This window comes from Boleophthalmus pectinirostris, unplaced genomic scaffold (genome assembly GCF_026225935.1).
Source record: "Boleophthalmus pectinirostris isolate CB_2022bp ecotype Guang Dong unplaced genomic scaffold, ASM2622593v1 HiC_scaffold_9, whole genome shotgun sequence".
NCBI classification, from domain to species: Eukaryota; Metazoa; Chordata; class Actinopteri; order Gobiiformes; family Gobiidae; genus Boleophthalmus; species Boleophthalmus pectinirostris.
The window spans coordinates 30,110,165-30,137,445 of NW_026571541.1; the positions used below are offsets into that span (position 1 = coordinate 30,110,165).

General features: G+C 37.4%; 2 protein-coding genes across 2 annotated transcripts; one reads left to right on the top strand and one right to left on the bottom strand.

Annotated features, from left to right (window-relative positions):
• Window positions 1-1,207: 1,207 nt before the first annotated feature.
• Window positions 1,208-6,950, bottom strand: rwdd2b (RWD domain containing 2B). Its single transcript, XM_020941210.2, has 4 exons — window positions 6,523-6,950; window positions 5,464-5,531; window positions 3,282-3,647; window positions 1,208-2,229 (listed from the first exon to the last, which is right to left on the bottom strand). Exons 1-4 carry the CDS (start codon window positions 6,733-6,735, stop codon window positions 1,977-1,979), a joined length of 900 nt encoding a protein of 299 aa, XP_020796869.2. The 5' UTR covers window positions 6,736-6,950; the 3' UTR covers window positions 1,208-1,976.
• A 1,255-nt stretch (window positions 6,951-8,205) lies between these two features.
• On the top strand, window positions 8,206-26,453 carry usp16 (ubiquitin specific peptidase 16). The gene is made up of 18 exons (XM_020941137.2): window positions 8,206-8,413; window positions 9,743-9,809; window positions 10,168-10,352; window positions 11,104-11,207; window positions 11,547-11,659; window positions 12,420-12,682; window positions 13,707-13,802; window positions 13,890-14,020; window positions 14,126-14,213; window positions 14,520-14,598; window positions 14,678-14,769; window positions 16,356-16,409; window positions 16,486-16,647; window positions 19,458-20,106; window positions 21,203-21,297; window positions 22,453-22,539; window positions 22,624-22,771; window positions 25,804-26,453. The coding sequence occupies exons 2-18, from the start codon at window positions 9,749-9,751 to the stop codon at window positions 25,923-25,925; spliced, it is 2,529 nt and encodes an 842-aa protein (XP_020796796.2). The 5' UTR covers window positions 8,206-8,413; window positions 9,743-9,748; the 3' UTR covers window positions 25,926-26,453.
• The last annotated feature ends 828 nt before the right edge of the window (window positions 26,454-27,281 follow it).

The window sequence follows — 27,281 nt, forward strand, 5'->3', positions numbered from 1 at the left end:
TTGTGTGCTTGCCAGGATAACACTTGAAGGTAAGACTGAGTTAGAAGTAGAAAAGTTAGGGCTTAAGGACTAATGGCACTAATTAAACTTTTTTGGGCAACTTAACTTTATTGCATGTTTTAATTGTATTTTCTACCTAGTCCTTTTTGGCTCTTTAACCAAGGTAAACTCATCAAAAACATACCTGGAGTTGTGTTTGGTTTCACACATGTTTGAATAATCCCTTATTTATTTGTCTGTTTACATCTCCAAAGCCCAAAATGCTCTGTTCCAGCATGTTCTGTGATGCCGTGTAGTGGTAGTTTTTTTGTGAATGAAACAAAAACACAACTCCAGGTATGTTTTTGATGAGAAAACATTATAACATGGATTAGAAAAATGGCGTCATATTGGCACTTTAAGTTATAAAACAGGAAATATAAGATGCTAAAGGATGCACAGTTGACTGAAACTGTAAAAAAAATAAGATTCAACTCAATTAAAAATCCCTATAGTAGAGTAACGTTTGAAGGTAAGATTGAGTTAGAAGTAGAAAAGTTAGGGCTTAATGACAATTTGAAATTAAAGTGGGACTAAATGCTAATTAAACTTCTTGTATGGGGTGTTTTAATAGGATTGTCTACATAGTTGGTTTTCGCTATTTAAGTGCAATCCATGGGAAATTTGCAACTATGAAACGCTGTGTGTGATCTAGAACTCAACAACTCATCAAAAACAGACCTGGAGTTCTGTTTGGTTTCACACATGTTTGAATAATCTCTTATTTATTTGTTTGTCTGCATCTCCAAAGCCCAAAACGCTCTGTTCTGCCATGTAATGTAGTGGTTGTTTTCAAGTTAACAGAAAGTTTTGACTTTTTCTTTAGTAGAGATGGGCAATTTCAGGACTGAAATCATCCAAATGATTCAAGTGAAGGTGTGTGGAGTTTAGAAACACAGCGGAGCACTTCCTGTTACCACATGATATCACAAGGTAGAAAGTGAGAGAGTTTGAGAGTGTTTTCTGTTTGTGAGAAGAACACAGCCTAAATACAGGAATCCGTGTATCATTCAATCATTTGTTTTTCAAAATAAAACCAAAAATAAGAAAATAAAAAAAAAATAAATTTTCTTCATTAGAACTAACAACAATTTTCTCCAAAACCAAAATGAAAAAACGGATAACGATTTCAATTTTGTATTTAAACGAATAATGGTTTCCTGTTTCCGTGACTTAAATTGGGATGCTGAACTTCTGTGCTGCATATGGACTGAACCAGGACTAAACCAGGACTAAATCAGGACTGAAACAGGACTAAACCAGGTCTAAACCAGGACTAATCTTGAACTTGAGAGACACTGGACCCCGAGTCCACAAAGCAGGGTGTCCGCAAAGTGCTATCGGCCGATGGCTGCGCTTAGCCCCATGGGATGGAGGTCTGCGCCAGTCCTCTCACCTGCGGTTACCTGAGAGTCTACACAGTCTGGTTTAGTCCTGGTTCAGTCTGTATGTGGTGTAAAAGTCCGGCATCACAGTTTAAGTCACGGAAACTGGAAACGTCCATTATGTGTTTTTTCCATTATTCATTTAAACCCAAAATCGAAAACTGAAAAAACGAATTGTTGTTTTTCATTTTGGTTTTGGAGATAAATAATAAAGAAAATAATAGTCTTTTAATTTTCTTATTTTTGGTTTTATTTTCAAAAACGAATGAACGAATGATACATGGATTTTACAGGGGTTTGTGTGTTAAACATGTGCAAATGAAACAAAAACACAGGTATGTTTTTGATGAGGAAACATTATAACATGGATCAGTAAATGGCGTAAAATGGGCACTTTAAGTTATAAAACATGAAATATAACTGCTTTAAGGATGCAGAGTTGTCTGAAATTGTAAAAAATAAGAACCAACACAATAATAATTCCTTATATTAGAAGAGGATTTATCCAAATTAACAAAAAATATATTAGATTTTTCCAGTATTGTTCTTTTTTCACCTTCCCTCGACGCCAAAATACATCTGAAAGACATCGCTTAGTCCCTTCTCATTGAGGTAGTGATACAGTTGTCCCAGGTCCATGTGGTTGCCCCGGTTACCGTGAGGGTCAAACATGGCTTCTTCAAAATGGTTGAACTTCCTCAGAGAGTCCAGAGTCGGAGCAGGTCCACTGTCGTCCTCCTGTCCTCCGAGCGGGATGTCCTCTCGGTGGCGAATCATGATCTTCTTCCACGTCAGGACCTTCACTCTGGACAAACAGAATTCATTTGAAATTTAAAGACGCATTGTGTAACTTTAGTTGGAGGTACTTTACGTGCTTGTTTCTTTGGATATGTCTTTGCTCTGCCTGGAATGTTCCACAGTATGACATTGAACAGCTCTATCGTACATTTATTAAATTACATGAGGTTTTATAGTTTGAAAATACCTAGAAAAACAAACATTCTGACTGTGAGTGGGGTCACCTTTCCACAGATCTGACCTGTAACTTGGTCTGTTTTGGTCTCCATGAAGATAGAAAGGTTTAATGCCATACTGTGAAACTGTGAAAGTGACATCAAGGCTTGGTTGGCTCAAAATGTTTTAAAACTGATCGAAGGAAAACCTGAGGTCATATTGTTTGGATCTGGCAGCTCCCTCGTCGATTTGAGATCCTAAAAAGATCATGTCCGTCACAGTCACCAGCCTTGGGTCACCTTAGACAGTGATTTTAAATTTGATAACCAGATAAACGGCGTCTTAAAATCAAAGTTTTTATCATTTAAGACTTTTATCCAAAATCCAACCTTTTTTGCAATTTCGTTGGCCACAACTTTTGCAATGTTCTTTTTTTAAAGCTTTGAATTGACCTCATCCAGATTTACTCCCCCGTGCGCTCTCTGAGGTTCAAGGGCCAGATCCATCGTGGTGCTTTTGGACTTGACTCGACTTGCTCTGCCCCCCCACGTCCGAACAGACCCCACAGTGAAGAGTTTTAAGTCTCGTCTTAAGACCCACTTTTATCGACCACTTTCTCTGGCTTTCAACACCGTGTGAGTTGTGTGGTCCTCTGTGCCTTTTATTTATTTTATTTTATTCATTGTTTTAACATTTTTAGCTTTATGCATTTTAACACTTTTTATTTATTGGTTTTAATTATGATTTACTGACTTTTATTGTATTAATTTGTCTGTGCAGCTCTTTGGAAGCTGTCATGTTTATAAAATGGGCTATATACTTAAAGTTTCCTTATCCAAACTGTGTGAAAAATAAAAAAAATATCCACTATTTACATGATATTTCAGTAATATGATAACATACCTGGCCCAGAAGTCCTCACAGGCATCTTGTGACCCCTCCACGCACACCACCCCAGGCTTGCCCGGCATGCTGAACCCGGTCAGACCCAGCTCCTTGGACCACTCCAGGATGTTTTTCCTCTTGACCTTGTTGTAGATGTGGTGGCTGTAGATCCAGAGACGGGTGAAGACCTCTGGGTGCTGCGCGGGGGGAGGGGCTCTCTGGTTGGGGGCGGGCGCAGACGTGGGGCAGGCGTACAGATGGAGGTGGTCCTTGAGCCAGTCCACGGCCGACAGCACGCAGACTTCCCCCAGGCAGGTCTCGCTCAGGTAGGCCCCGAGGTCTGAGTGGAGCTGGCTCTGCTGGGACCGGTTCAGACCCGAGCATCTGTGCAAGAATGAGAGAAGATGTTGAAAGGAGGAGAAAGAGAATGAGAAGGAGAGAGATGTTGTTGGGTCCTTGAGCAAAACACCTAATTCGCCTTGAGTGTGAATTCTTTATGACCTCTTGTAGATTGCTGAGATATTTTTATTACTTACTTCCATTTTATTTTATTTTTATAAAATTCACCAAACATTCTCTTTGTTCCGGCTTTAAATCCTCGATCTCGGGAATCACTGACAACACTGAATATATGGCTCTTTGCTGATTGGCTGGTGCCCGAACTTGCACTTCCAGGGTTTTTGCGATCCTTCTATTGTATTTTGATTCCTGACCTAGTTGCTGGAGAGAAATGAAATTGAGTGGAGGCACCAGGTTGCGCCATCCTGACGAACTTGTACCTAGTTTTGATATTGATTGTCACTTAATTTTAGGGATGCACCGACCCAGCTTTTTAGCAATCGATCCTGAAAACAGCATTTATTTCCTAGATTAAAAAGATGAAATCCGAGGAGCTCCAACTGCATTAAAAGTCCTTCTTCAGGCCAAATGTGCCCTGGTATGCCCTGAAGAAGGCCCCATGCGGCCGAAACACAGAGACTAATCCTGTTTTATATATTAAAGAGTTTTAATGCAGTCAGAGTGTCTTGGATTTCTTCTTTTTAATGTCTGTAAGTGAAGTTCTCCCACTGTGATCCTGATGAGCAGTGGGTCGACCTGAAATTTGATCGACCCGCTGAAGCACTCATCTTCCTCTCTTTAGGCATTTACTTCCTAATTTCCAAAAATAAAATAAGATAAAACTGATCCAAATATGTTCTGTCATTGCTTAGTTTTCAAGTAACCACAGAAAAACTATACAACTGAAGTACAACTTTGTATAAATACAAATTTCAAACAATGAGACTTTCTGGGCCGACTATGACCAATAAAAAGTCTCATTACATCGATGTTAATGCCCAACCACGATATCGGCTAAACAGATATTTGGAAGCCAATATCCAATACAATACAATTTTCAGTATCTGTGCTGATATCAGATATCAGTAGTTGATCGGTGCATCCCTATCTGATTTAACAATCCTGAGAGAACAGCGACAAATGACACCGGCACGGTGGCTGAGTGGCTAGCACTCATGCCTCACACCAAGAAGGTTCTGGGTTTGATCCCCGGGTCGCCCAGGCCTTTCTGTGTGGAGTTTGCATGTTTCTTCCCGTGTCTGGATGGGTTTCCTCCAGGTGCTCCGGTTTCCCCCATCGACACAAAACATGCTACATAGGTCTCCATAAACAGTTGATAGTCAAGGTCAGTTAAAAACAATCAATTCAGTCATTGTGTCCTTAGGCAGGACACTTCACCCACATTGCCTAGTATGAAAGTGGTGTGTCTGTCTGTGTGTGTGTGTGAGTGATGGTGGTGGTTGGAGGGACAGATGATGCTGATTGGCATGGCAGCCAAGCTTCTGTCAGTCTGCCCCAGGGCAGCTGTGGCTACAATAGTAGCTTACCATCACCAGGTATAGAGTGACTGAATAATGCTGAATAATGCTCTGTAAAGCATCTTTGGGGACAAAAATGTCTGTGAAAAGCACTAAATAAATAAAAATGAAACTTATGATGTAGTAATGTAATATCTTCTACAGACTGAATATTTCTCTGTCTCCATGGAGCATTATACTGTATTAAACCTGCTAAGTCTGTAGTTTAGAGCTTTACAAACATGTTCTGAAATGCATATGATTCTTATGTTAGTTTAGGAGTGCATATTTCTGTCTTTTCTATAAAATGTGAGAGGTCCATTATTATGAAGTAACAGCCATACCTGACTGTAATCTCTGGCAGCACACTTGGATATTCAGAAGGATAAGCACAGGCCACAATTACATCCATCTAGAAAAACAAAACAAACAAACAAAAAATACAAAACTACATCATAACCAATATTTACAAACCCACAAATCTTATAACAGTGTTTCCCATGGGTTTCATGAATATTTTCGAAATTAAAATTGATTATTGTGAGCTTTAGGCCACATTAGAACATCGTTACCTAATCAAAAAGTTATGTTTGTTTCATTCACACATATGTAAGTAATATTGCATTATTGGGCTGTGTGCATCCATGTACGTACCTTTTACCTTTATTTCAGTAGAGATTGGCAATTCCAAGAAAATTTAAATTATTCAGTTAATTCTAGTGAAGGTGTACGGAGTTTAAAAACAAAAAAAACACAACTCTTGGTGTGTTTTTGATTAGTATAAAAGTAAAAGTACAATATTTACAAATGTGAGGTATCTGTACTTTACAAAATTTTACAGTGAATACTTTCTACTTTTACTTCACGACATGAAATAATTTCCCTTGTGGATTTACTTTTACTTTAATACAAATCAAAAATATACCTGAATTTATGCTTTGTTTTGTTTTTTATTCACACACATTTTTAACACACAAGACACACAAATAAAGTTTGTCTAAATCTAAAACATTAGAGAAAATATATGTGTACTTTCTACTCCACAACATTTGGACTTGAACTGAAAAAGTAAAAATTATTTTGAAATGTCTGAGACTTTTTTTTAGCACATTTAATTTGAGTTTCTGTCCAACTTTGAGCAAACCAAACACACAAAAACAGCTAGAAAAATTAAGAAATCAATTGAATCACAAAATATGCTAAATTCTGAATTAATATAACTACATTTCATTCATTTAATTGCTCTAAAACCAACAGGTACTTTAATACTTTTACTTGGTTAGTTTTTTTCATGCGATACTTTTACTTGAGTAACTTTTTGCCCCAGTATCTGTATTTTTACTTAACAAAATTGAGTGTTTCATATACCACTGGTCTGGAAACCCTTATTATCTTCTTCTCACCTCGTCCATTCCTGTGGGCTGCATCTTCTGCTTGATTTCAAACTGGGGTCTGGAGGCTGGGGGCCCATCTTTAGACCCGGAGCCCTCCACGTAGCTCCGGAGCAACGCGATGGCGAGCGGATCCAAAAACTGCAGCTCGTCTTGTGCAGGAAACATGCTGCACAGGAGCTCGATCTCCGCCAGCTGACTCCCTGCCCAGTCCAGGTACGACATTGCCACGCGATCACGAGTCACACGCGTGGATCTATAATAAGAACATCAAACTTCCATGGTGATATGTGTCCATTAACGTGATTCCAGTTTATCCAAGACATTCAGGTATTAGAATAGCGATAATTGGTTTTAAAAATGCATAAAAGTGCATATCGGATAAGCAATATTATGTAGAGACGTCGTGCGTAAAATCCATGCGCGTAAAACCCAAAACCGGGCAGTATCTTCCTTGGCGTTAGTAATTACAAAAATGATTTTCCATTACTGCCATCTGCTGGCCACAGCGCTTTAATCTAAATGGAGTTCACTTTGAAGAGTTTTAGAGCAATGGTTTATTGTAATGTTTGATTTTTGAGTGGTTGCTTTGTATCTTTGAGCTGTAATGTAAATCTGTAAATAACATGTAAGACTTGTAAACCTGGTACTTTCAATAATGAGATTAGAACATATTGTGTAAGTTATTTAGTTTGTACATACTAATTAATACAGTATAAGTAATCTTATATTATTTTATTATTGTTTAATCTGACATGTATTTCTTACCAGAATTATTAGTAATATATGTTCATGATTTATTACAGCAAGAGAACAACAATGTAAAAAAAATAAATAAATCACTGTCAAGACCAAGCCCTGTGGTCTAAAAATAGCTGCCCTTTCAAGTCAATGGGACAAGCTCTATAATAAAATCTATAATAAAAATGTTATTATAGATGCTATATTATAGATATAAATGTTATTATCTATAATAAAAATGTTATTATAGATTTTATTATAGTTTTTATTTTTTTCTTCTTTTCTTTTTTTTTGTTAGTTTTTTTTGTTGTTGTTTTTTTTGTTTGTTTTTTTTTTTTTTTTTTCAATTTGATATTTTCATAGTTTTTCATATAGTTTATTATAGTATTTCAAAGATTTTATGTTCTATGACTCAGACACACACATCCTGCCCATAGAACTATAATAAAAATAAAATTGTAGTATAGTAATAGTACAGTTTAATATAGTAATAGTAGTAATAGTAGCAGAGTAATAGTAATAGTAATAGTAATAGTAATAGTAATAGTAGTAGAGTAATAGAAGCAATAGTAGTAATAGTAGAGTAGTAGTAATAGTAAAAAAAATAAAAAATATATAAAAAAGGTAATAGTAATAGTAGTAAAGTGTTTATTATAGATCCATGATCCTGCCTCATCCACATATGTATTTTGGTATTGGTTTTGTGGTCTTTTATTTAATTTTATTTTAATTTTATTATTTTTATTATTTTTTATTTTATTTATTTATGCATTTTTATTTTATCTTTTTTTTTTTTTTCTCTCTCTTGTGTAATTAACTGCACCTCACCTTCAACATATTAATTAAAAAAATAAAATAAAATAAATAAATAAATAAACATTTGTATTTGTTTCTTTGTCGGACAGTAGAAAACGGCGCTCCGGAAGTGCCCGCACGGAGCATTGGAAACAGCTGCACCGTCACTTTCGTTCCCCTTGTGCGTGTGTCAGCTGCTACCGGAATTTTCTGTCTTTTTCTTAGGTTTTTGTTCATATTTATCTATAATTTTAAACTGTAAAATAGCTTGATGACATTAGTTGGGATACGGTAGTACGATTGTGTAAAATGGATTTATTAACGCGAAGTTAACGAAAGTGAGGGTATTGTGTCATCGTCTGTAGCTGTAAGTTGCTTTACCAATAATAATTCATATCAGTTTAACTAAAAGTATTTGTTTTTAATTGTTTAATTGTTGTTCTATAGCTAACTTAAATCATCATTTATTTAATAGATGTGACATTGTGGTTTACTTGTACAAAACATGTCCTGGATATACTAAATGCAATAGAACTATAATCATTAATTTTGTGATAATTTTGAGTTGATTTGTGGGTTTAACTCTTGGGAGAATGTGTCAGTTTGCTTATTATTATAATTTTTTAAATCTATAAAGTCGTTTTTGCCAGTTTGTGCAATATAGTAAAGAATTATTAGGCACTGGTGGACATTTTATATTCAAGAAAATGTGTAAATATATGAATAAAATGTACTCAATTACAAGTTCAAGTACTGCTTTCAAGATTATACTTAAGTAAATGTGAAAAGTACACATAAAAATACTATTTAGAGTTATTCTGAACACATTTTAGCAGCATTTTAGATCAGTATTTTATACACATGGAACCGTTAAAGTAAAAGTAAAAGTATCTGTACTTTACTTAAACACATTTTACAGTGTGGATTACTTTTACTTCACTACATTTGAGAGCAGGTATCTGTACTTTCTACTCCACTGCATTTTTTAAACTGGACTGCAAAGTGAAATAAAGTAGTGTTTTTGTTACATTATAGTTTGAGATCTGCTGAAAAGGCTGAGGGTTTATTTTTAACACATTGTTTAATTTAAGCAAACAGAAATATATCATTACAAACAGCTGGAAAAAATATTGATTCAACTGTTTCTGTTGAAAAAAATTCAGCACAAATCTGTGTCAAAATTAAAACTTTTGAAGCCTTATAAGACCTCCAATACTCAGACTTTTTATTCTTTAAGTACATATTTATTCGGGTACTTTAATACTTTTACTTGACTAGATTTTTTCATGTGGTACTTTTACTTTCTATTCTGGTATCTGTAGTTTTACTTTAATAAGTTCTTCTTCCACTACTGCATAGTGTTATGTGGGTTTATCAGGATAAAAAGAAGCAGAGGCAGACATGAGGCAACTGTGGATTTGGACAATTGGAATTTGGGCCGTACTGAGGATGATATGATTATAAATGTTACTAATTGCAATTACTTGGTTAGAATTATACTTAATCACAAGTATAGAGGTCTAAAAATCTACTTAAAAAGTACAAATACTCAAAAAGTCTACTCAATTACATTAATATGAGCATTTATATTTACAGTAGTTACTTTCCACCACTTTTTTTAGGTTATAACAAAAAAAAAACTACAAACATTTTAAATTAATTCATGTTGTATTTGTTTTTCTGATTTGTTTTTTAGGTCACTATGGGGAAGAAGAGGGTTAAGGACCGCAGCTCCAAAGAGGACGACGATATTGACTTGTCAGGTAGATTTTGGTGATAATACAGAAATGTTTAAAGATGCATTGTGTAACTTTTGTGGTGGAGGGTCCGTCACATGCTTTTCTATGTGGAGATGTTATTGCTTTGTCTGAATGTTTCACAGTCTGGTATTGAACCTTTCTATCTTTATGGAGATCAAACCAGACCAAGTTACAGGTCAGATCTGTGGCGAGGAACCCACTCACAGTCAGAATGCCTGTTTTTGTAGGTATTTTTGAGCTATAAAACCACCTGTAATTTAATAAATCTAAGATTTAATGTCATACTGTGGAATATTCCAGGCAGAGTGATGACATATCCATAGAAACACAGAAACTAATACTATTCTTGTTGTCTCCTAAGGTCCATCTTGTCGACATATAAAAAAGGGAACTGACCAAGCCATTGTGAAGAAGCTCTCTGGGACTGAAGACTGGACAAAGTGCCAGGATTGCCACAGTGACGACAAAGACGACAAAAACACATCAGAGGAAACAGAGACGGAGGAGAGTGGACCAATATGGATGTGCCTGAAATGTGGACACAGGGTAAGACATAAACAATAGCACTGGACAATCAAAATGAATCACAATTGCTTTTTTTCACATTGATTTATTTTTATATCATTTTTTATTTACTAAAGAAAAAAGTGAAAAAATTTCAATTTTAATCATCAAAACAGTGAAAATGTCAAATGTGTCACATAAAGGACTTTTCTTTCAGTAGTAGTAGTAGTAGTAGTAGTATCATTATCATTCATTCATTCAAGAAACAGGGACAGTTCACAATGTACCTTAACAGGAGAGATGCATTATGCCAGGTTGTAGCACTAGAGGTAATTTCCACCTGTAGTCCCTAGTGCATGTTTTTTAGGTTTTTTATCAGAAGCTTCACATGGTTACCACTGTCATGGAAATCCTGGAAAAGTCATGGAAATTGAACTGTAATGAAGTGTAAAAATACCTGGCCTCATCTGTGCACTGTGACACGTCCACGTTCTCCAAACACTTCATCCTGGCTTGGTGGACCCTTCAAATTAAATGTATTGCACAGGCCCATATTTACATATTGTTCTCTGCTGATGTGTAAAGGCTGAAAAACTCTAATATTGATCTTGCTTTAGACAAGACGCTTTATATTGTATTCTTGTATTATGAAGCATCTCATATTTCCGTATCCTTTCAAATGTTACTGCTCTTAGTTGTGTTTAAATCTACAGTGTGAACAAAATCTTGATTTAAAAAAGATAAAAGTTCAGCTCTTGATGCTTTCTTATTAATGGGATATACATTTTTCCAGGGCTGTGGAAGACATTCTGAGAATAAACATGCCATCAAACATTACGAGACACCGCGCTCGGACCCTCATTGTCTAGTGGTCAGTCTGGACAACTGGGCTGTCTGGTGAGTTTCTTTGCTTTTTAACTTTTCTACACGTTTTGGAGTGACCCAGTCTAGTCAGTATAATAATAATCAATATCTATATAGCATATTTCATAAACAAAACAGTTTCCAAAGTGCTAAACAATACAGATAAAATATATGTAATGGAAACATAAAGCAAAGCTCTGTTTAACTCCACTAGTCCTCATTAAGGCAATTAAACTGGTCAAATCAAACCAGAGCAAAAATGCCAATAATAAATAAATAATAAAAAGGTAAATAAAAAACATAAAAACAAATAAAAGACACATAGGACCACACAAAAAAACAGAGAATAAAGGTATTTTTTCTCCTCCACAGGTGCTACATCTGTGACGACGAGGTGCAGTTCTCTCAGACGGGGCTTTTAGCTCAGCTGCTCACCAACCTCAAGAAACTGACATCCACAGAATCATCCAAGAGGCCAAATAAAAGTGTGTGTCCACAGAAAATGCACACAACTGCTTTCACTCTCTGTTTAAACTGTACACGACGGGATAGACTACTAAGTGTTTCTCATTACTGGTGGAACGAGAGCTCTTCCATGTGGTGGACGGCTCCTCAGTTGATTTTTATCAATTTTTTGTCCTCCTTTTGATCATTTCTTGTTTAGAACTGCAGTGGAAATTATGTTATCCACTTTTAGACCTGGTTTAGCCCCAGATAAGACCTGGAGTAGTTCTGTTATAGACCTGGTTTACATAGTGGTACTCAGAAAGCTAAATATTTTCTTTGGTGATACTTGGAGAGAAAAGTTTGACTGCCACAGAACTACACATTTCACTAAAATGCAGTTGATACAATAATATATGAGATTTTACTAAGAATTGTAATTTGATCATTTTGGTGAAGTTATAATTTTACTTTCTGGTCAGATGTGACATATGAGCTTGTCATATTTTCAAATAGTTATTATTTGACAAAAAATAAAACACGGCCCTTTATTTTATTTTATTATATGTTTAAACTGCTAGAATCATATCATAACTTTTGGTCTTTGTGCGTAAATTGTCTCTGCATTTTGGATAGAATTTTGAATATTAGATTCCTTTTTAAAACTCAGCACTATGTCCTGTATATTTCATCCTTTCTTTTAAAATTTTCTTCACAAATGACCATTTAAGCAATGACTAAACAAATATGTAAATCTGTCATAAACACTTTATCATAACATCCTATATTTCTTTTGTTCAGAGATAAAGGAAGACGTGTCAGAAGTGGAGCAGAAACTGGATGCTCTGAAACTAGAAGACAGTGAGGAGCAGGAAGAAAATAAAGAGAATGAGGAGCAGCCCAAAAAGAAGGAGACCAAGCGAGAGGGTCCAGCCAAGTCCACCAAGCCCAGCGTCGCCAAACCCAGCGTCACCAAGCCCAGCGTCCCAGAGGAGGGGAGGGGTGTCCCTGTGAAGGGGCTCAGTAACCTGGGCAACACCTGCTTCTTCAATGCAGTCATCCAGGTAAACATGCCACAGTGATGGAAACAACAGGGTTTGCCCTTTTTTTTTTTTTTTTTTTTGAATATTTACATACTAATTTAAAACAACAAGGTACCTCACAATGTTTTGAAAATATGAATGTTTATTAATTGATAAGAAGTAAACAAATGCAAGGGAGCTGTAGAATGTCTTTTCCTTTGCAAAGTAGAGAATTGTAAAACATAAATTACTTCTCAAACATCAGGATAAAATAGAAATTATGTAACAATTTATATATTTATAAGAATTTATATTTTATCCACATGAAATGCAAATGCAGGGGTCTATAACAATATAATTATTCAGAAATCCCTTGGCGAGCTACTTGGAAGGGGATGGAGAGGTCCTGGTAGGATTTATCTCAAACTGTTCATCAGATTGACACACATTTGTTGCTAAGTAGGCCTGCTACAGTTATAGACTTTAGACGTTAGACTTTTATTAAATTAATTTGCACGCACACAGAGCTTGTTTGGCACATACAGCAAAAACACAGCACAACACACACAGACACATTACAGTACACATTACAGTACACTTGGCGGGGCCTGGAGCTTAGAAATGTGAGAACCAAGGGCAACAGGCTTCTGCCAAAGCGGGCCCTGCTGCACCTGAGTGCCCTGTACCTCCATCCAGAGGGAAGAGGACTGAGATGTTCCTGTAGTAGATGAGTTTAGTTTTGTTCTATGGAGAGTGCAATGCGTCCAAAAGCCCTGTTGTTAAGATCTGCAATGTTGGATGTGGGCAGTCCTATGATTTTAGCAGCTGTGTGTTACTTTTGTGAGTTTAGACCAGTTGAGCACATTGAGAAAGCAGGTGGAACAGTACAACAGAGCTCCAGTCATGCTGTCTCTGCTCCATTTGAACAAATTATTATTATTTTTAAAAAGTGTGAAAGTGAAAGTGTTTCACTGTTGTTTGTTTTTTTACCTTGTATCTATGTATTCTATGAATTATTGATTATCCAGTCCACTAAGAGTAACCCTTCTCCTTTTGTTTTCTTCAGAATCTCTCCCAAACCCACATCTTAAGAGACACTCTGAACAAAGTCATAGAAGAGAAGATCACACTTAACATTCAACCTGATAACTCTTCTAATCTGGTTTGTCACATTTTACCCATTATTTTTATAGACTTACAGACGTAACCAAGAGCATGTATTAAATCTGTTTTGCTTTCTCACATGAAGGAGCCAGTGTCAGTCCATCTGGAAAAGTCTGGACCCCTGACATTAACCATGTGCCAGCTCCTCAATGAAATCCAAGAATCTAAGAAGAACGTCGTAACCCCACGTGATCTGTTCACACAAGTTTGTAAAAAGTGAGTGACATTTTATTCTCAAGCACTGACTGTTTGACAAGTATATACTAATAAATATGTCATGTCTTATAAGGAATTTTTTAAATTTTATTCTATTTTCTGCAGAGCGGCCAGATTCAAGGGCTTCCAGCAGCAGGACAGTCAGGAGCTGTTGCGCTACCTGCTGGACGGAATGAGAGCCGAGGAAATCAAAGTAGGCTCCCACTTCTCTAATGCCGTTTAGAATTATATGTAATTCTTCTGAAATGTCACACTTTGATTGGTCAAAACTGCCTGCCTGTCACTCTCTCAGAGCTTCACAAATACTGACTAATAAGAGAAGTGTCTGTATTTAAAGCTGTCTGTAGAAAAAGAAAAAGAAACAGAGCAATTTTTGAATTTATCTAATCTTAATCTATATTTGCTTTCATTCACAAATAGGTTTAAATAATTGTTTGAATTAATCCCGACATCCATAGTTTTGCATAAGATGTGAAATGATTCTTTAATGATTTTTCAGAGGGCGAGTTCGGGGCTGATGTCGTCATTAAAAGAATCCAAAAAAGGAAGTGAGGAGCAGCTGAAAACACTAGTCAAAGGTAACGTATTCTAATATTCAAATATGACTAATTGTGGCTTAAGTCGTTTCAGTGTTTGTAACTTTCGTTTTTGTTCCAGAATATGAAAAGAACGCGTTCCCGAAAAACTTTGTGGATCAGGTTTTTGGAGGGGAGATGACCAGCACTGTCATGTGTCAGCAGTGTAAGACGGTACGTGTGGTCAGCACCACAGAGACAATCATGTTGTTAAAGGCTGTTGTGTGGTTTCTTGTGTGCCACTGCCTCACTCACTGACCCACCGTGTTTTGTACCAATACCAAAATTAGCAGTCTGAAGTCACAGTTACTAGAAAGCGTGTTAAGATGCACTCAATGTTGAACACTGCAAAAAAAAAACAAGGCCAAAATTCAAGATATAAACACTTAAATCTATCAGAAATATTGTGATTATTTGTCAAAGCAATATAATAAACAAAAGCGGTGAACAAACTCAGAACTAAACATCACTGAAATAATCACTTTTGGGCACCATGGGGTGGGGTTTACGCAGTGACGGAAAAAACAAATCAATATTCATGACCAGAGCTGCATTCCCAAGATTTATTTCCAGTTTTTAGGAAAGCAACAAGGATACATGATTAAGCCCTGCTCTTGCTGCCTCTCCTCTCAACAGATAAAAAAACTATAGGCCCACTCAGGTGCACTCTGGTCTACGTTTACCACCCTCTTTTACCCCCTCGGTAACCCACAGGTTAAACCAAAAACAGAAAAGATGCTAAAGGTAAATAGTACCAAATTAGACTAAAATGAACAAACATAATATTAACATAGCAAAATATATATTATGCAAATTAACAAAACTAAATTAGTAAACTTACGCGAAGAAGTAGATGCAGTTAGAGCGCTCGCTGGATCACCGCGGAAGTGAAATAATAATAATAATAATTATCAGGTGCACTTCTGAGACCTCAAGTGGGCAAATGACTTACTGGATGAAAAAAGGGAGATCCGAGGCACTCCGATATACATATACTTCGCTATGATTTAATTTAATCTCAAATGCCAACGTGTTTTGAATTGCGTCTTCAGTACATCGGTATTCAGTAAATTGGATCACCCTTTTTTCATCCAGTAAGTTAATAAACTAATTGACAAACAAAAATTATTTTAGAATAAGCAAAATAAGCAAATGGCTCCTACAAGAAAATAAAAAGTGAAAGTAAAAAATCTGTCCATGCAGCAAGATAATTTCACTTGACACATTATCCTAAAATAAACTACCTCAAGACCAGAATTTATCAGTCTCAGAAGTAATAGGTAGATAATAAATCTGAAAACAAGATGAATAACCTGATATAAGTTTTAAAGTCTTGGCCAGATCAGGGAAATCTGCAGTGAATTTTGACTTTGTAACTTTTTGTTTGGCGTGCGTTACCTGCTTTTTTCTGTGGATATGTCATTGCTCTGCCTGGAAAGTTCCACAGTATGACATTAAACAACTCTGCCTTACGTTTAGTAAATAATTGGTGGTTTTATAACTCAAAAATGCCTAAAAAACAGGCATTTTGGCTCTGAGCGGGGTCGCCTCTACTCAGATCTGACCTGGAACTTGGTTTGGTCTCCGTGAAGATAGAAAGGTTTAATTCCATACTCTGACAATAACTGCTCCATGAAGAAAAGCATTTGACAGACCCTGTACCAGAAAAGTTACACAATGCACCTGTAATGTCAGTGTCTCCTATCTTTAAAAACTCAGTAATTCTGATCAAGCCTTTTATCTCTTATTATTCCATGTAGGTGTCAGTCGTCAAAGAGATGTTTCTGGATCTTTCTCTTCCTGTTTCTGATGAGGTAAGGGTTTTTCTGACGTTAATGCGGAGAAATGGCACAGACGTTGCATTGATTTTTTCATTGCTCTGTATTATAGGCCTATAGGAAAAAGTTCCAAAAGAAACCCGCCCAAAAGTCCAATAATGTGGTAGAAGACGAGAGGGACAGCCCAGTTCTGACCAACGGGACCGATGACATGCCCAGTGGCAGCAAATACCAGCAGAAGAAGGCCAAGAAGCAAGCCAAAAAACAAGCTAAGGTATTTGTTTGTCAACCTTTTCTACTGAATTTTAGCTTAAAGCATCAGAGAATAGCTTTTAGTGAGCGCAATTCACAGTCAAAATATTTACAGATTTAAGATAACAAAAAGTAAACGAACACTGGATTTTTCAGGAAAAGTCTGCAAAATCTCTTGGATATTTAGTTGAATCTGAATGCCATAATATAAGATAATTTATTGATGGATGAGTAAATGGCAGTTTGTGTTTGTTACATGTTTTTTATGTTTTAAACGAGGTGAGTAAGATGGATTTTCGTGATATTTGTGATTTCATTTCTCAAACTCGTGAGAATCCATCTTGCCCGGTTCCTGTTGTTGTGTTTGGCCAATCACGGAGCAGCATTGTGGTTTGGGTGGAGCTAGGACTGCCAACTCCCTGAAAAAAAAAAAAAAAAAGGGACACCTCATTGGAAAGGCCGGTGTCCTGTCGATTTGAGCTACCTAGCGCTACTGAGGATGCGCACAACCCCGAAGCGCTGTTAGAGGTTAAATGCTGTCCATTTGAACTCCTGAGGCAGAAGTGGAGTAACAATTCACATTTTAAAAGTGTATTGGTTTTATTGTATGTTTTGACCAGTTAAGCGTTTAAGCATGGACATGTGAGAGTTAGATTTGCGGCAGAATACCTACGTTAGGCTGCAGGTAGCTCATTTCGATACTGTAAAACACTGCCGGTGCCACTGTCATCCACGCTGCTTTGTCGTTTTCCGGTATCTTCTTCGCAATGCAAGCAGCCTCGACCAATGAGATAATGAGCGGAATGTGAGTGTGCTGTCAGCTCATTGGCATCAGAGCAGAAGAGGCTGAGAATACGTTTACTGTAAATTTTCTTGTAAAGTGCCATGTATTCATTCAATCCATTGACTACACACACTATTTTTGATTCTTATGGTAATACGGGACAAAGTGTGTCCCTTTTCAGCTCAATACAGGACGCGTACTTTTGTTTCTGAATATGGGACAATTACGTTTTTCAAGGGACGGTTGGCAACCCTAAAGGTGAGGTTCTGGGGCCTCATTTATAAAAAACTGCGCAGGAGTTGTCGTAAGTTAGTGCGTACGCCTAGTAGCTACGACAAGGCATGCGCCACGCAAACTCCACATTTAGAAAACCCACCGCAAGCACCAAACCACGCAATCTTTGCTTTATAAATCCCACCTGCAACTACAATTTGCGCATGTAAACACATGTCACGTCACGCCCTCTCCACACCTCCACCTCACCATAAAAGGAGCATGTAAAGTGACTGGTGAATGAGATTTCCCTAAACATGAGCCGATAATCAGTGGGTTTGACCGAGACAAGCGGGACAGAGGGCGGAGGACGCTCCATGCAGCACCATGCAGCACCACGTAGTCACGTCAAGGACTTTATTAAAGACTTTATTAAACAAGGTTTAATAAATAAATACAAAACTAAAAGTGACAACAATGACTCATCTGTTCATTTAATCATATTTTATAATATTTAGGCAGCACATCTTTGCAGTAAAGCCCATGTGTTTTTTCGCTGTTTCAAGAGTTTTATCGGTATATTTTTAAATCTGTCTGAGGACTGGCCCTGTATATATATACATATACACGTAGATACGTGCACGCGCTGATCTGAATGGTCAAATTATGAGCGCGTGCGAGAGATTCAGATGCCCTGGAGAGGGAAAGGAGCGAGGGAGGGATACGAGGAGATTTAGCATGAAACACATCAGATACAGATGTTACTCTGCCAATTAAAGTACACACGAAACATCCTAACTGCTGAACCTGTGAGTGTGGGTCTGGGTCTGTGAGTGTGGGTCTGACCTCTGTGAGTGTGGGTCTGGGTCGGGACGGGCACGGGCATTATTCTGTTCTTCATACAGTCAGAGAGCAGCTCTCATGTACAAGAGTTCCCCATTACACAAAAATGTAGGGAAGATTTTGGTTGGGGTCAGGTTCGGGCAGTAGGCTTCGTGTTGTCCGCAGACTCAGGTCACTCTGGCGCTCGGTGCATAAAGACTGAAGTAAAAGTGTTAAAATTGCTTTCATTAAATCAAAGTCTGGCTCCTGCTGCGTCCAAGGGAAGAGTTTTCTCTCAGGTCGGGTCATTATTTCGTCCTCTGTGTTGGTCACAGACTGTGTTCTATAGAAGTCTATGGTCGCGGTGTGGACTGTGGGAGACTCTGCGCTACACCGAGTGTCCGGGAACGTGGCCCCGCTCTTGCACGAGTTTCAAATGTATAATATTGTGGAGAATAATGAGTGGAATAAACAGCCCTTCTCCTTGTTTTGGTGAACCAAACATTTAAATGCGCAAATCTGAAGGTAATTCTTCTATATATGTGGATTTTCTGATCAAACACTTCCTCAAACTCTGTTCACTTCTGCTCCTCTCCATGAGTGTCGCTTTTTCCCTGTGTCTCCAGACTTTGTGTAGAACTTACAGGAGGTCCCGAGTTGGTGTAGAGTTAAGCAAAGAGCCACGCCATAGTCGAGTTTTATAAATACCGCGGTTGGCGTAGGAAGCGCGCACGCACGGATTTTTGCGTAAGCAAGCTTTATAAATGAGGCCCCTGGTGTTGAGACTCTTGCTCCTAACCTTGCACAGAAAGACTGATGTGTAGCACTCAAATATTTGACATGCTACACATATCAATCTATCATGAGCCAACTTTTGATCATGAGTTAAGCTCAAAAGTAAATTTCTCTTGTTAAGTTACTGTTATGTCATACCATTTTAATTTTCAACTTGTGATGTTCATGAATCACTAGATCCTAAATCTACTGATCATTGTTTTTTTTCTTTCCCATAGCAACAAAAAAGACAGCAGAAACTTGATAGTAAAACCTCTTTAGGCAGCCTAACCTCCCCTCAAAGCAATGGCAACACGCAGCACGATGAAGAGAACAAAGAGACTGAATCCCATGAAGAAAAAGCCAGTGGAGAAGAACCTTCAGGCGAGCTCATGGACGCCAACTCTGAGCCGAAAGACCAGAACGCTACCGTGGGAGAAAACGAGGAAGAGGAGAAGGAGGACGAGGAGGAATCAACCACCAGCAACCGCTTTACCCTCCTGTCAGAAGAGCAACCCAATGGCAGCACTTTAGACAAAACATCTGACTCCGTTCAAAACGAAGAGACCAATTTAGAGGAAGATCTAGACCAAGCGCTTATAGAAGACTGTGAGAAGGTAGCGGATGAGAGCATGGAGTGTCACGAAGGGGAGCCAGTGGAGCCAGGGGAGTCAGGGGAGCCAGGGGAGCCCGCAGAATACACCGTGGTGAACCAGGACCCAGACTCTGCCTTCCAAACCCTGGCCCAGAGGACGGCCCCGGAGAAGCAGGAGTGTTCAGTGAGGTCCTGCCTGTTCCACTTCTCCGAGGTGGAGACGCTCACCCAAAACAACAGCCTGCTCTGCCTCACCTGCACCAAGCGCCAGCACCGCCCAGGCAAAGGAGGAGGTCTGTAAGCCTGTCACTATCATTACTAATATGGTGTAAGGGGTGTAAGAAAAAAATTTATTCAGGGATATATGTGATACTTCAGTGCACAATTCTCAAATGATTCAAAATGCATCAGAATCTATTTTTTAAAGGACTCATATTACAATGTTTTCTCATCAAAAACTTACCCGGAGTTGTGTTTTGTTTCATTCACATGTTTAACACACAAACCCTGCATATTTAGGTGGAGTTCTTCTTTCAAACTGGAAAAAAAAAAACTCATGTGGTAATACAATAAGTGCTCCACTGTGTTTTTAAACTCCATACACCTTCACTAGAATCATTTGGATGATTTCAGCTCTGTAATTTATTATTTCTTCTGAACGAAAGGTCATTTTGAGCTTTGGAGATGCAGACACACACTAATAAATTAGGATTATTTAAACATACTGGAATTAAACAAAACACAACTCCAGGTCTGTTTTTGAGGAGGACACTGCATTCTCACATGGCTTAATGCTCACAAGAATCAATGTTGTGTATATGGGACCTTTAAATAATATTTTTCATTAAAAAAACTTTGGTAGGTCAGTATTTATCATGGGTAATTTTTCTTTGTACTAGTGGGAAACTTTTTGTTATTTTTTTTAGTTCTGCAATAAGCAATAATATTTGAGCCATAGAGAGTTGAATCAGTAACTTCTATGGCTCATTATAGATGCAAACATTTTATTTATCATTTTTACTATTTATTTAGTTATTTATTTATTTGTTAGAGTTTGTGTTTTTTAACTATTGCACATTTGGAATATTTTTGGGGAGATAATTCTTTAGAGTTTTTGTATCAGTGGCAGAATTTTCTTTCAATATATTTATTATCTCTATTTTATTGTGCCATGTATCCTACTTCAAAATGTGTTATCCTGACAGGCCTAGGTAGAGGTATGTACACTTGGTACTATGAATCTAATAAATTCTACCTTTATGGATCCAAATGTCATTTGAAGCAAATATTGAAACCAGTGGCCTGTGTCCTGTTTATTAAAAACTAGTTGGAATGCAAATGTGAATGGCTTTGAATACACAACTTATAACTCACTCCTTTATTGTTTAGATTCCAAGAAGAATGTGTACACCGATGCTTTGAAGCAAATGCTGATTTCCTCTCCCCCTCCTGTGCTCACACTGCATTTGAAAAGATTCCAACAGGTACAATTTATATGTTTATTATTACTGACATGTCTGGAAATTAAAGTGTAGTTGTCTTTTAGCCAGTTTGCTTTTAAAAAATAAAGTAAAATATCTACTGCTTGCTTTTTAGTGTGTTTAAATGTCTCTCTCACCATTAAAGGTATATAGTAGGGATGTAACAATAACCGAAATACCGTGATATCGTATAGTCAGATTTCTCATAATAATATCATGGACCATCGCAATATATCGAATTACAAGTCTCTTTGCTTAAATTAAGAGTTTTGGTGCAGCAATAGCTAAAAAAAGACAGAGGGAACTACAAAGACCATGATCCTTTGCTCCATTTCAGTGCAGACTACATGAAGAAATAACAGTTCTAAGCACTTTTAAGTCTTAGTTCATTGGATTAAGTCTTGTCAAGGCTTTTTAAGAGAAAAAAATAAGCATTTTAACAGTTATAGAAGTTTGACCTCCACAAATTATAGTACCATGAGATGTATATCATGAAAATATCGTACCGAGATTTGGATATTGTTACATCCCTAATCTTGAGCCTCCCCACCATATCGTGAACTTTCCCACGATATCGCAATAAATATCGAACCGTCACGTTCATACTGTGACGATATTCTTTTCTCTATAGAGATGTTATTACTTTGTCTTAAATGTTTCACAATATGGCATTAAAAATTTCTATCTTCACGGCAACAACACCAGACCAAGTTACAGGTCAGATCTGTGGACAGGAGACCCCACTCACAGTCAGAATGCCTGTTTTTCTTGGTATTTTTAAGCTATAAAACCACCTGTAGTCAAATTAATGTAAGGCAGAGCTATTTAATGTCACACTGTGGAACATTCCAGGCAGAGCAATGACATATCCGTAGAAACAAGAAGGTGACGAACCCCCAAGGAAAAGTTACACAGTGTACCTTTAACTTTTCCTGTTTTGTTTGAATAAGCCTGCATTGTCCCATATTTTTTCCGCTTCACTTCTCAGAAAATGTCTGTTTGAACTTAACCCAGTCTAGTGGTTTAAAATTAACAAAAGTGAACTAAGGATCTACACGTGTGAAGGCTTATTACTAAATACCAGAATAGACACACTTTTATTCCTTTAATGAGATTATTTTGTACACTATATTATACAAAGTCCCTATTCTTTTGTAGAACGGCTTCAGTATTTGTAAAGTAAACCGGCACGTCCAGTTTCCAGTGGTATTGGATTTGGCTCCTTTCTGTGCGCTAAACTGCAAGGTAACGATGACTCGACACAAACGGCTGCTTCACATTTACAGGCTCGATTTATGAAATGCCCTGAGCACTTGTTTCCTCACACAGGACGCGGAGGAGGGGGACTGTAAGATCCTGTACAGTCTGTATGGTATAGTGGAGCACAGTGGGACAATGCGCTCCGGTCACTACACGGCCTATGTCAAAGTTCGGCCAAAGTTTGCCCAGTCCCAGTCCAATGGCATTTCTGCACAGGGTAAGTGTTCCTGACAATTTAAAGAGAAGTGTTGTGTAATATCATTAGACATTAGACTTTATTGATCCAGAAGGGAAATTACTTGGACACAGTGGCTCACACATCACAATATATTTTAAAAACAAAGAGAAAAAACATAAATGGTAATAATAAATTCTAAATAAGTAGCAAAAAAGATAACAAGAGACCACGTTAATAATAATTATCAACCCCAAAGAGCTGTTCACCATGTGTCCTTACCAGAATTATACCAGGAGAAGTGTTTTGGTTAAAGGTCAGTGTTCCCACGGTCATGGAAATCCTGGAAAAGTCATGGAAATTGAAAATGTCATTTTTCAGGCCTGGAAAAGTCATGGAATTTTAGTATCTCTTTCACGCAACACAGCGTTTTTTTCAGTAATTATTAGGCTATTACGATTATTTCCGAACATCTGCTCCTTTTGTTTAAAAGAGACGACAATAAATGCACTGACAGTATTTTGAATGTTAAAAAACTATAATACCAAACCATAAGGTGAGTGGAAAGGGTTAACATTTCATATTTAGCCCTAAAAGTCTGATCAATTCTACACATGTACGGTGCCGTAAAGTCATGGAAAATTCACTTTAGGTCATGAAAAAGTCATGGAAAAGTTCTGAAATTGTGTCAGTGAAAAAGATAACTCTGAAAGGTGCACTACAGAACCTTCGCTCAATTTCATTTCTCTCCAGCGACTAGGTCAGGAATCAGAATACACTTAACGGTTTGCAAGAACGCCAGATGTTGTAGACTGTGCACCGACCAGTCAGCAAAGAGCTGTGAAGCCATGACGTTAAACTCAAGCGCCTGTCTGGGTCCATTTTGTGGTACAGCACAACAGTAAACAAAGCGGTCGAGATGGATGTAGATAAAGACAGATATTCTGTGTTGGCAAAGATTTCCGAGATCAAGGATTTAAAGCCGGAACAAAGACAATGTTTGGTGAATTTTATCAAGAGCAAAGATGTCATTGCCCTTCTTCCTCCGGGATTTGGTGCATTACAAAAAAAAAAAAATTTACCTGCCTACCATCAAGCAAACGAATCCTAATGCTGCTCGGTCAGACGGTTTCCACGAAGTGACTAGCCAATGAATCAGGCTAGTCACCTGTTTCTCTTCAGTGAGATGTTCTGGAGCTTGACAGTCACACTCACTTCGAAGTCACTCTGGGTCCAATAGTAAATTTTCCATAAATTTTTTGCATAGACTTTCAATTCAAATTCAAATCTTCAGAGTTTAAAGACACGACGGGGGATAAACAGCTGTGCTAACTTATATTCATAAGTTGTTTTAGACATTAACAACAAATTTAAAACACAGAATTCCAAAAAAATGCTTTATAAAATTTCAGAAACAGCTTTTAATTAAATAAATAAAGTAAAAGTTAATAAAATGGTAGGTCTTGTGGTCATTAGTTATCACGTAGCTAATTAGTTTTAAGCAATGTTTCAAACTAAATTTTTTGTGGTGAAGTTGATACTAAAAGTGATTAGAATGTTCCACAGTATAGCATTAAACATCTGTTTTCCTGGAGACGAGCAGATGACGCTGCCAAACCAGATTACAGGCCAGATCTATGGAGAGGTGATCCTGCTTACAGTAAGGAAAATATTGATAGGTTTGCATGCATAGTGTATGAAAACAGATCGCCCTAATTTCACACCACTCCCTTGTTTACTGCTGCATGACTTAGACTGGTGGAAGTGAAACCAAATTTCTTGAACTCTGGAGAGGGAGCTTTAAATAAAACAAAAAGTATTATTGATGCATGCCTGAATGAAACTGAACTTAAGCAGTTTCATTCAAGCATGCGTCACTTTCACAAAAACAAAAGTGCAATACTTCAGTACACGTTTTAGGCATCTCTGCTTGCTCAAGTTTATTTTACAGTGGATACTTCGAACTTTAACTTCACTACTTTTTACTCATTAAGTACATTTTTAAACAGGTACTTTAATACTTTTACTTACTTATTAGATTTTTTCATGATTTTTCATTTTACTTGAGTAACTTTTTGCCCCTGTGTCTGTACTTTTACTTAAGTAACAAAATTGAGTACTTCATCCAGACCCGTGAAAGAAATTATATAAATATACTGTAATTTCTGGTCTATAAGCCGCTACTTATTTCTAACACTTGTTTATCAACACAGTGGATAGACGTGAAATCCTACAAGACACGGACATGATAAAAAAATGAGAGCGGCTCTTTCTGTAAGAGACATGCGCAGTAGAGCATGAAGTGACAGTTTAATAATCCTGTTGTAATATTGTCGTTTTTCTGCCATGTTACAGGCACTGCTCGGCATCATTGTACAAAAGCACAGCTATTTCAGTGCAAAAATTAAAAAAAAAAAATATTATCTCAACTTGAGCTGAAAAAATGTTTAGAAATTTTTTTTTTTTTTCTGAGGTCCACTAATTTTGTTTGTTAATATAACAAACAGTTATTACCTGACAGAAAAAGCATGTACCAATATATAATTAAACATTTTAAACAAATCTGTGTACCATCTGTATAAGTCCAGAAATTACCGTAATATAAATTAATATGAAGAGGGTCCAATTCTGGGCCCCTAAAACAGTGGGGCCTGGGACAACAGACCCCTTTGTCCCCATGACTTTATTCGCCATTGATCTTACTTCTAAAGGGTGAAGTTTAGTTCTGCGTCCACTCAATGCACACTGCCGCCGTCGCCTTGTCACCGCCGTTTTTGATTTATGGATTTGTATTTATTTATTCACCGCCACAGCAACAACAAAATGAATCGGGAAAGCGGAGCACTGGAAATAGAGAGGACCAATTACAGCCCTTATTGTCTGCATCACTTCACTTACTGTCTGCATTGTTTTGATGCGTAGTTAGAAAATTTCGGGGGTGCACGTCGGTCAGCGAAGACGCTCTGTGTAGTGGGTTTATGTTGACACCGTGACGCAGACGATTTGACGCTGGACTGTAAAACTGTGTTATCATGACAGGCCTACTCCTTCACTAACACTTTTAAATGTTGTAGGCGAGACGGAGCCTGCCAAAGGATCCTGGTTCCACATCAGCGACACCAGCGTCCAGCCTGTGAGCGAGAGCAAAGTCCTGGGCTGTCAGGCCTACCTCCTGTTCTACGAAAGGATCCACTGAAGCACCGAGTGAGGACTTAAAGGTGAACTGTGTAACTTTTCTGTTGGAGGGTCTGTCAAATGCTTTTCTCCAAGAAGATGTTATTGCTCTTTCTGGAATGTTTCACAGTATGGTGTTAAATCTGTCTGTCTTCATGGAGACCAAACCAGCCCAAATAAAAGGTCAGATCTGTGGAGAGGCGACCCCACTCACAGTCAGAATACCTGTTTTTCTAGGTATTTTTGAGCTATAAAACCACCTGTAATTGTAAAGTAGAGCTTTTTAATGTCATACTGTGGAATATTCCAGGCAGAGCAATGACATATCCATAGAAACAATCAGGTGATGAACCCCCAAACAAAAAGTTACATAGTGCAGCTTTAACCTGAGGACCAGTGAGTGTTTTAATACGCTTCAGCCTAATCGAAATCAACAATATCAAGAACATTTTCCGTTTTCTATCAGGCAAGTGTAAAGATCATGCTATAATAATTTGTACAAATGTTTATTTTTTAGCAATGCCATGAAATTAAATGTTTTATAAAGAAATTTGTCTGGATTTGATTCATTTTATAATCATTTAATTTAAAACACATGGCAGCATAGGACACCTGTACATTATACATTACAACTAGTGTAAATACGTTTATCTTATTGTGTCCTTGGGCAAGACAATTCACCCGCCTTGCCTGTTTATGAACGTGGCGTGAGAATGAGTCACTGTGACTGGACGGGCCGATGGTGCTGATAAGCCGCCTTACCTCTGTCAGTCTACCCCAGGGGCAGCTGTGGCTACACACGTAGACTTTCACCGTCAATGAGCATTACATCTAACACAAAGACTTATTGATTGATTAAAGGACCTGGACTATGCACCATGACATTTAAATAACTCAGGCGTCATGCAGCTTTTCCATATAGTTTTCCGATCTAGTTGTGATTTTGTCACTTTTGGAGATTCACCCTTGACAGAGAATCGTGTCTGGGAAAGTGGCAGGCAGTTGGTTTCCCATGATTCTTAGTAACAAGCCAATCTGTTTAATTGATTTTTTTAATTGATTTTTTTTCTAATAGATCTAGTTTATGGTTTTATTTATTTGTTTTTATAAGTTTTTTTTTTAAATTATGTTATTATTGTATTAAACTGTAGATTATTTCATTTTTATTTTTCTATGTGCAGCACTTTTAAACTGTTTATTTATTTTTTAATCCTGTAGAAATAAAGTAGACTGGATTAGTAACAATGCGCTTGACCAGTCAGTAGCCTCAGCATTAGTTATTACTTAAACTATGTTATTACCTTTGCTTTGTAAAATGAAAGACATGAATGTGTTAAAATCACGTATAGGCTCTTTAATGAAGCGTACCTTGTATTTG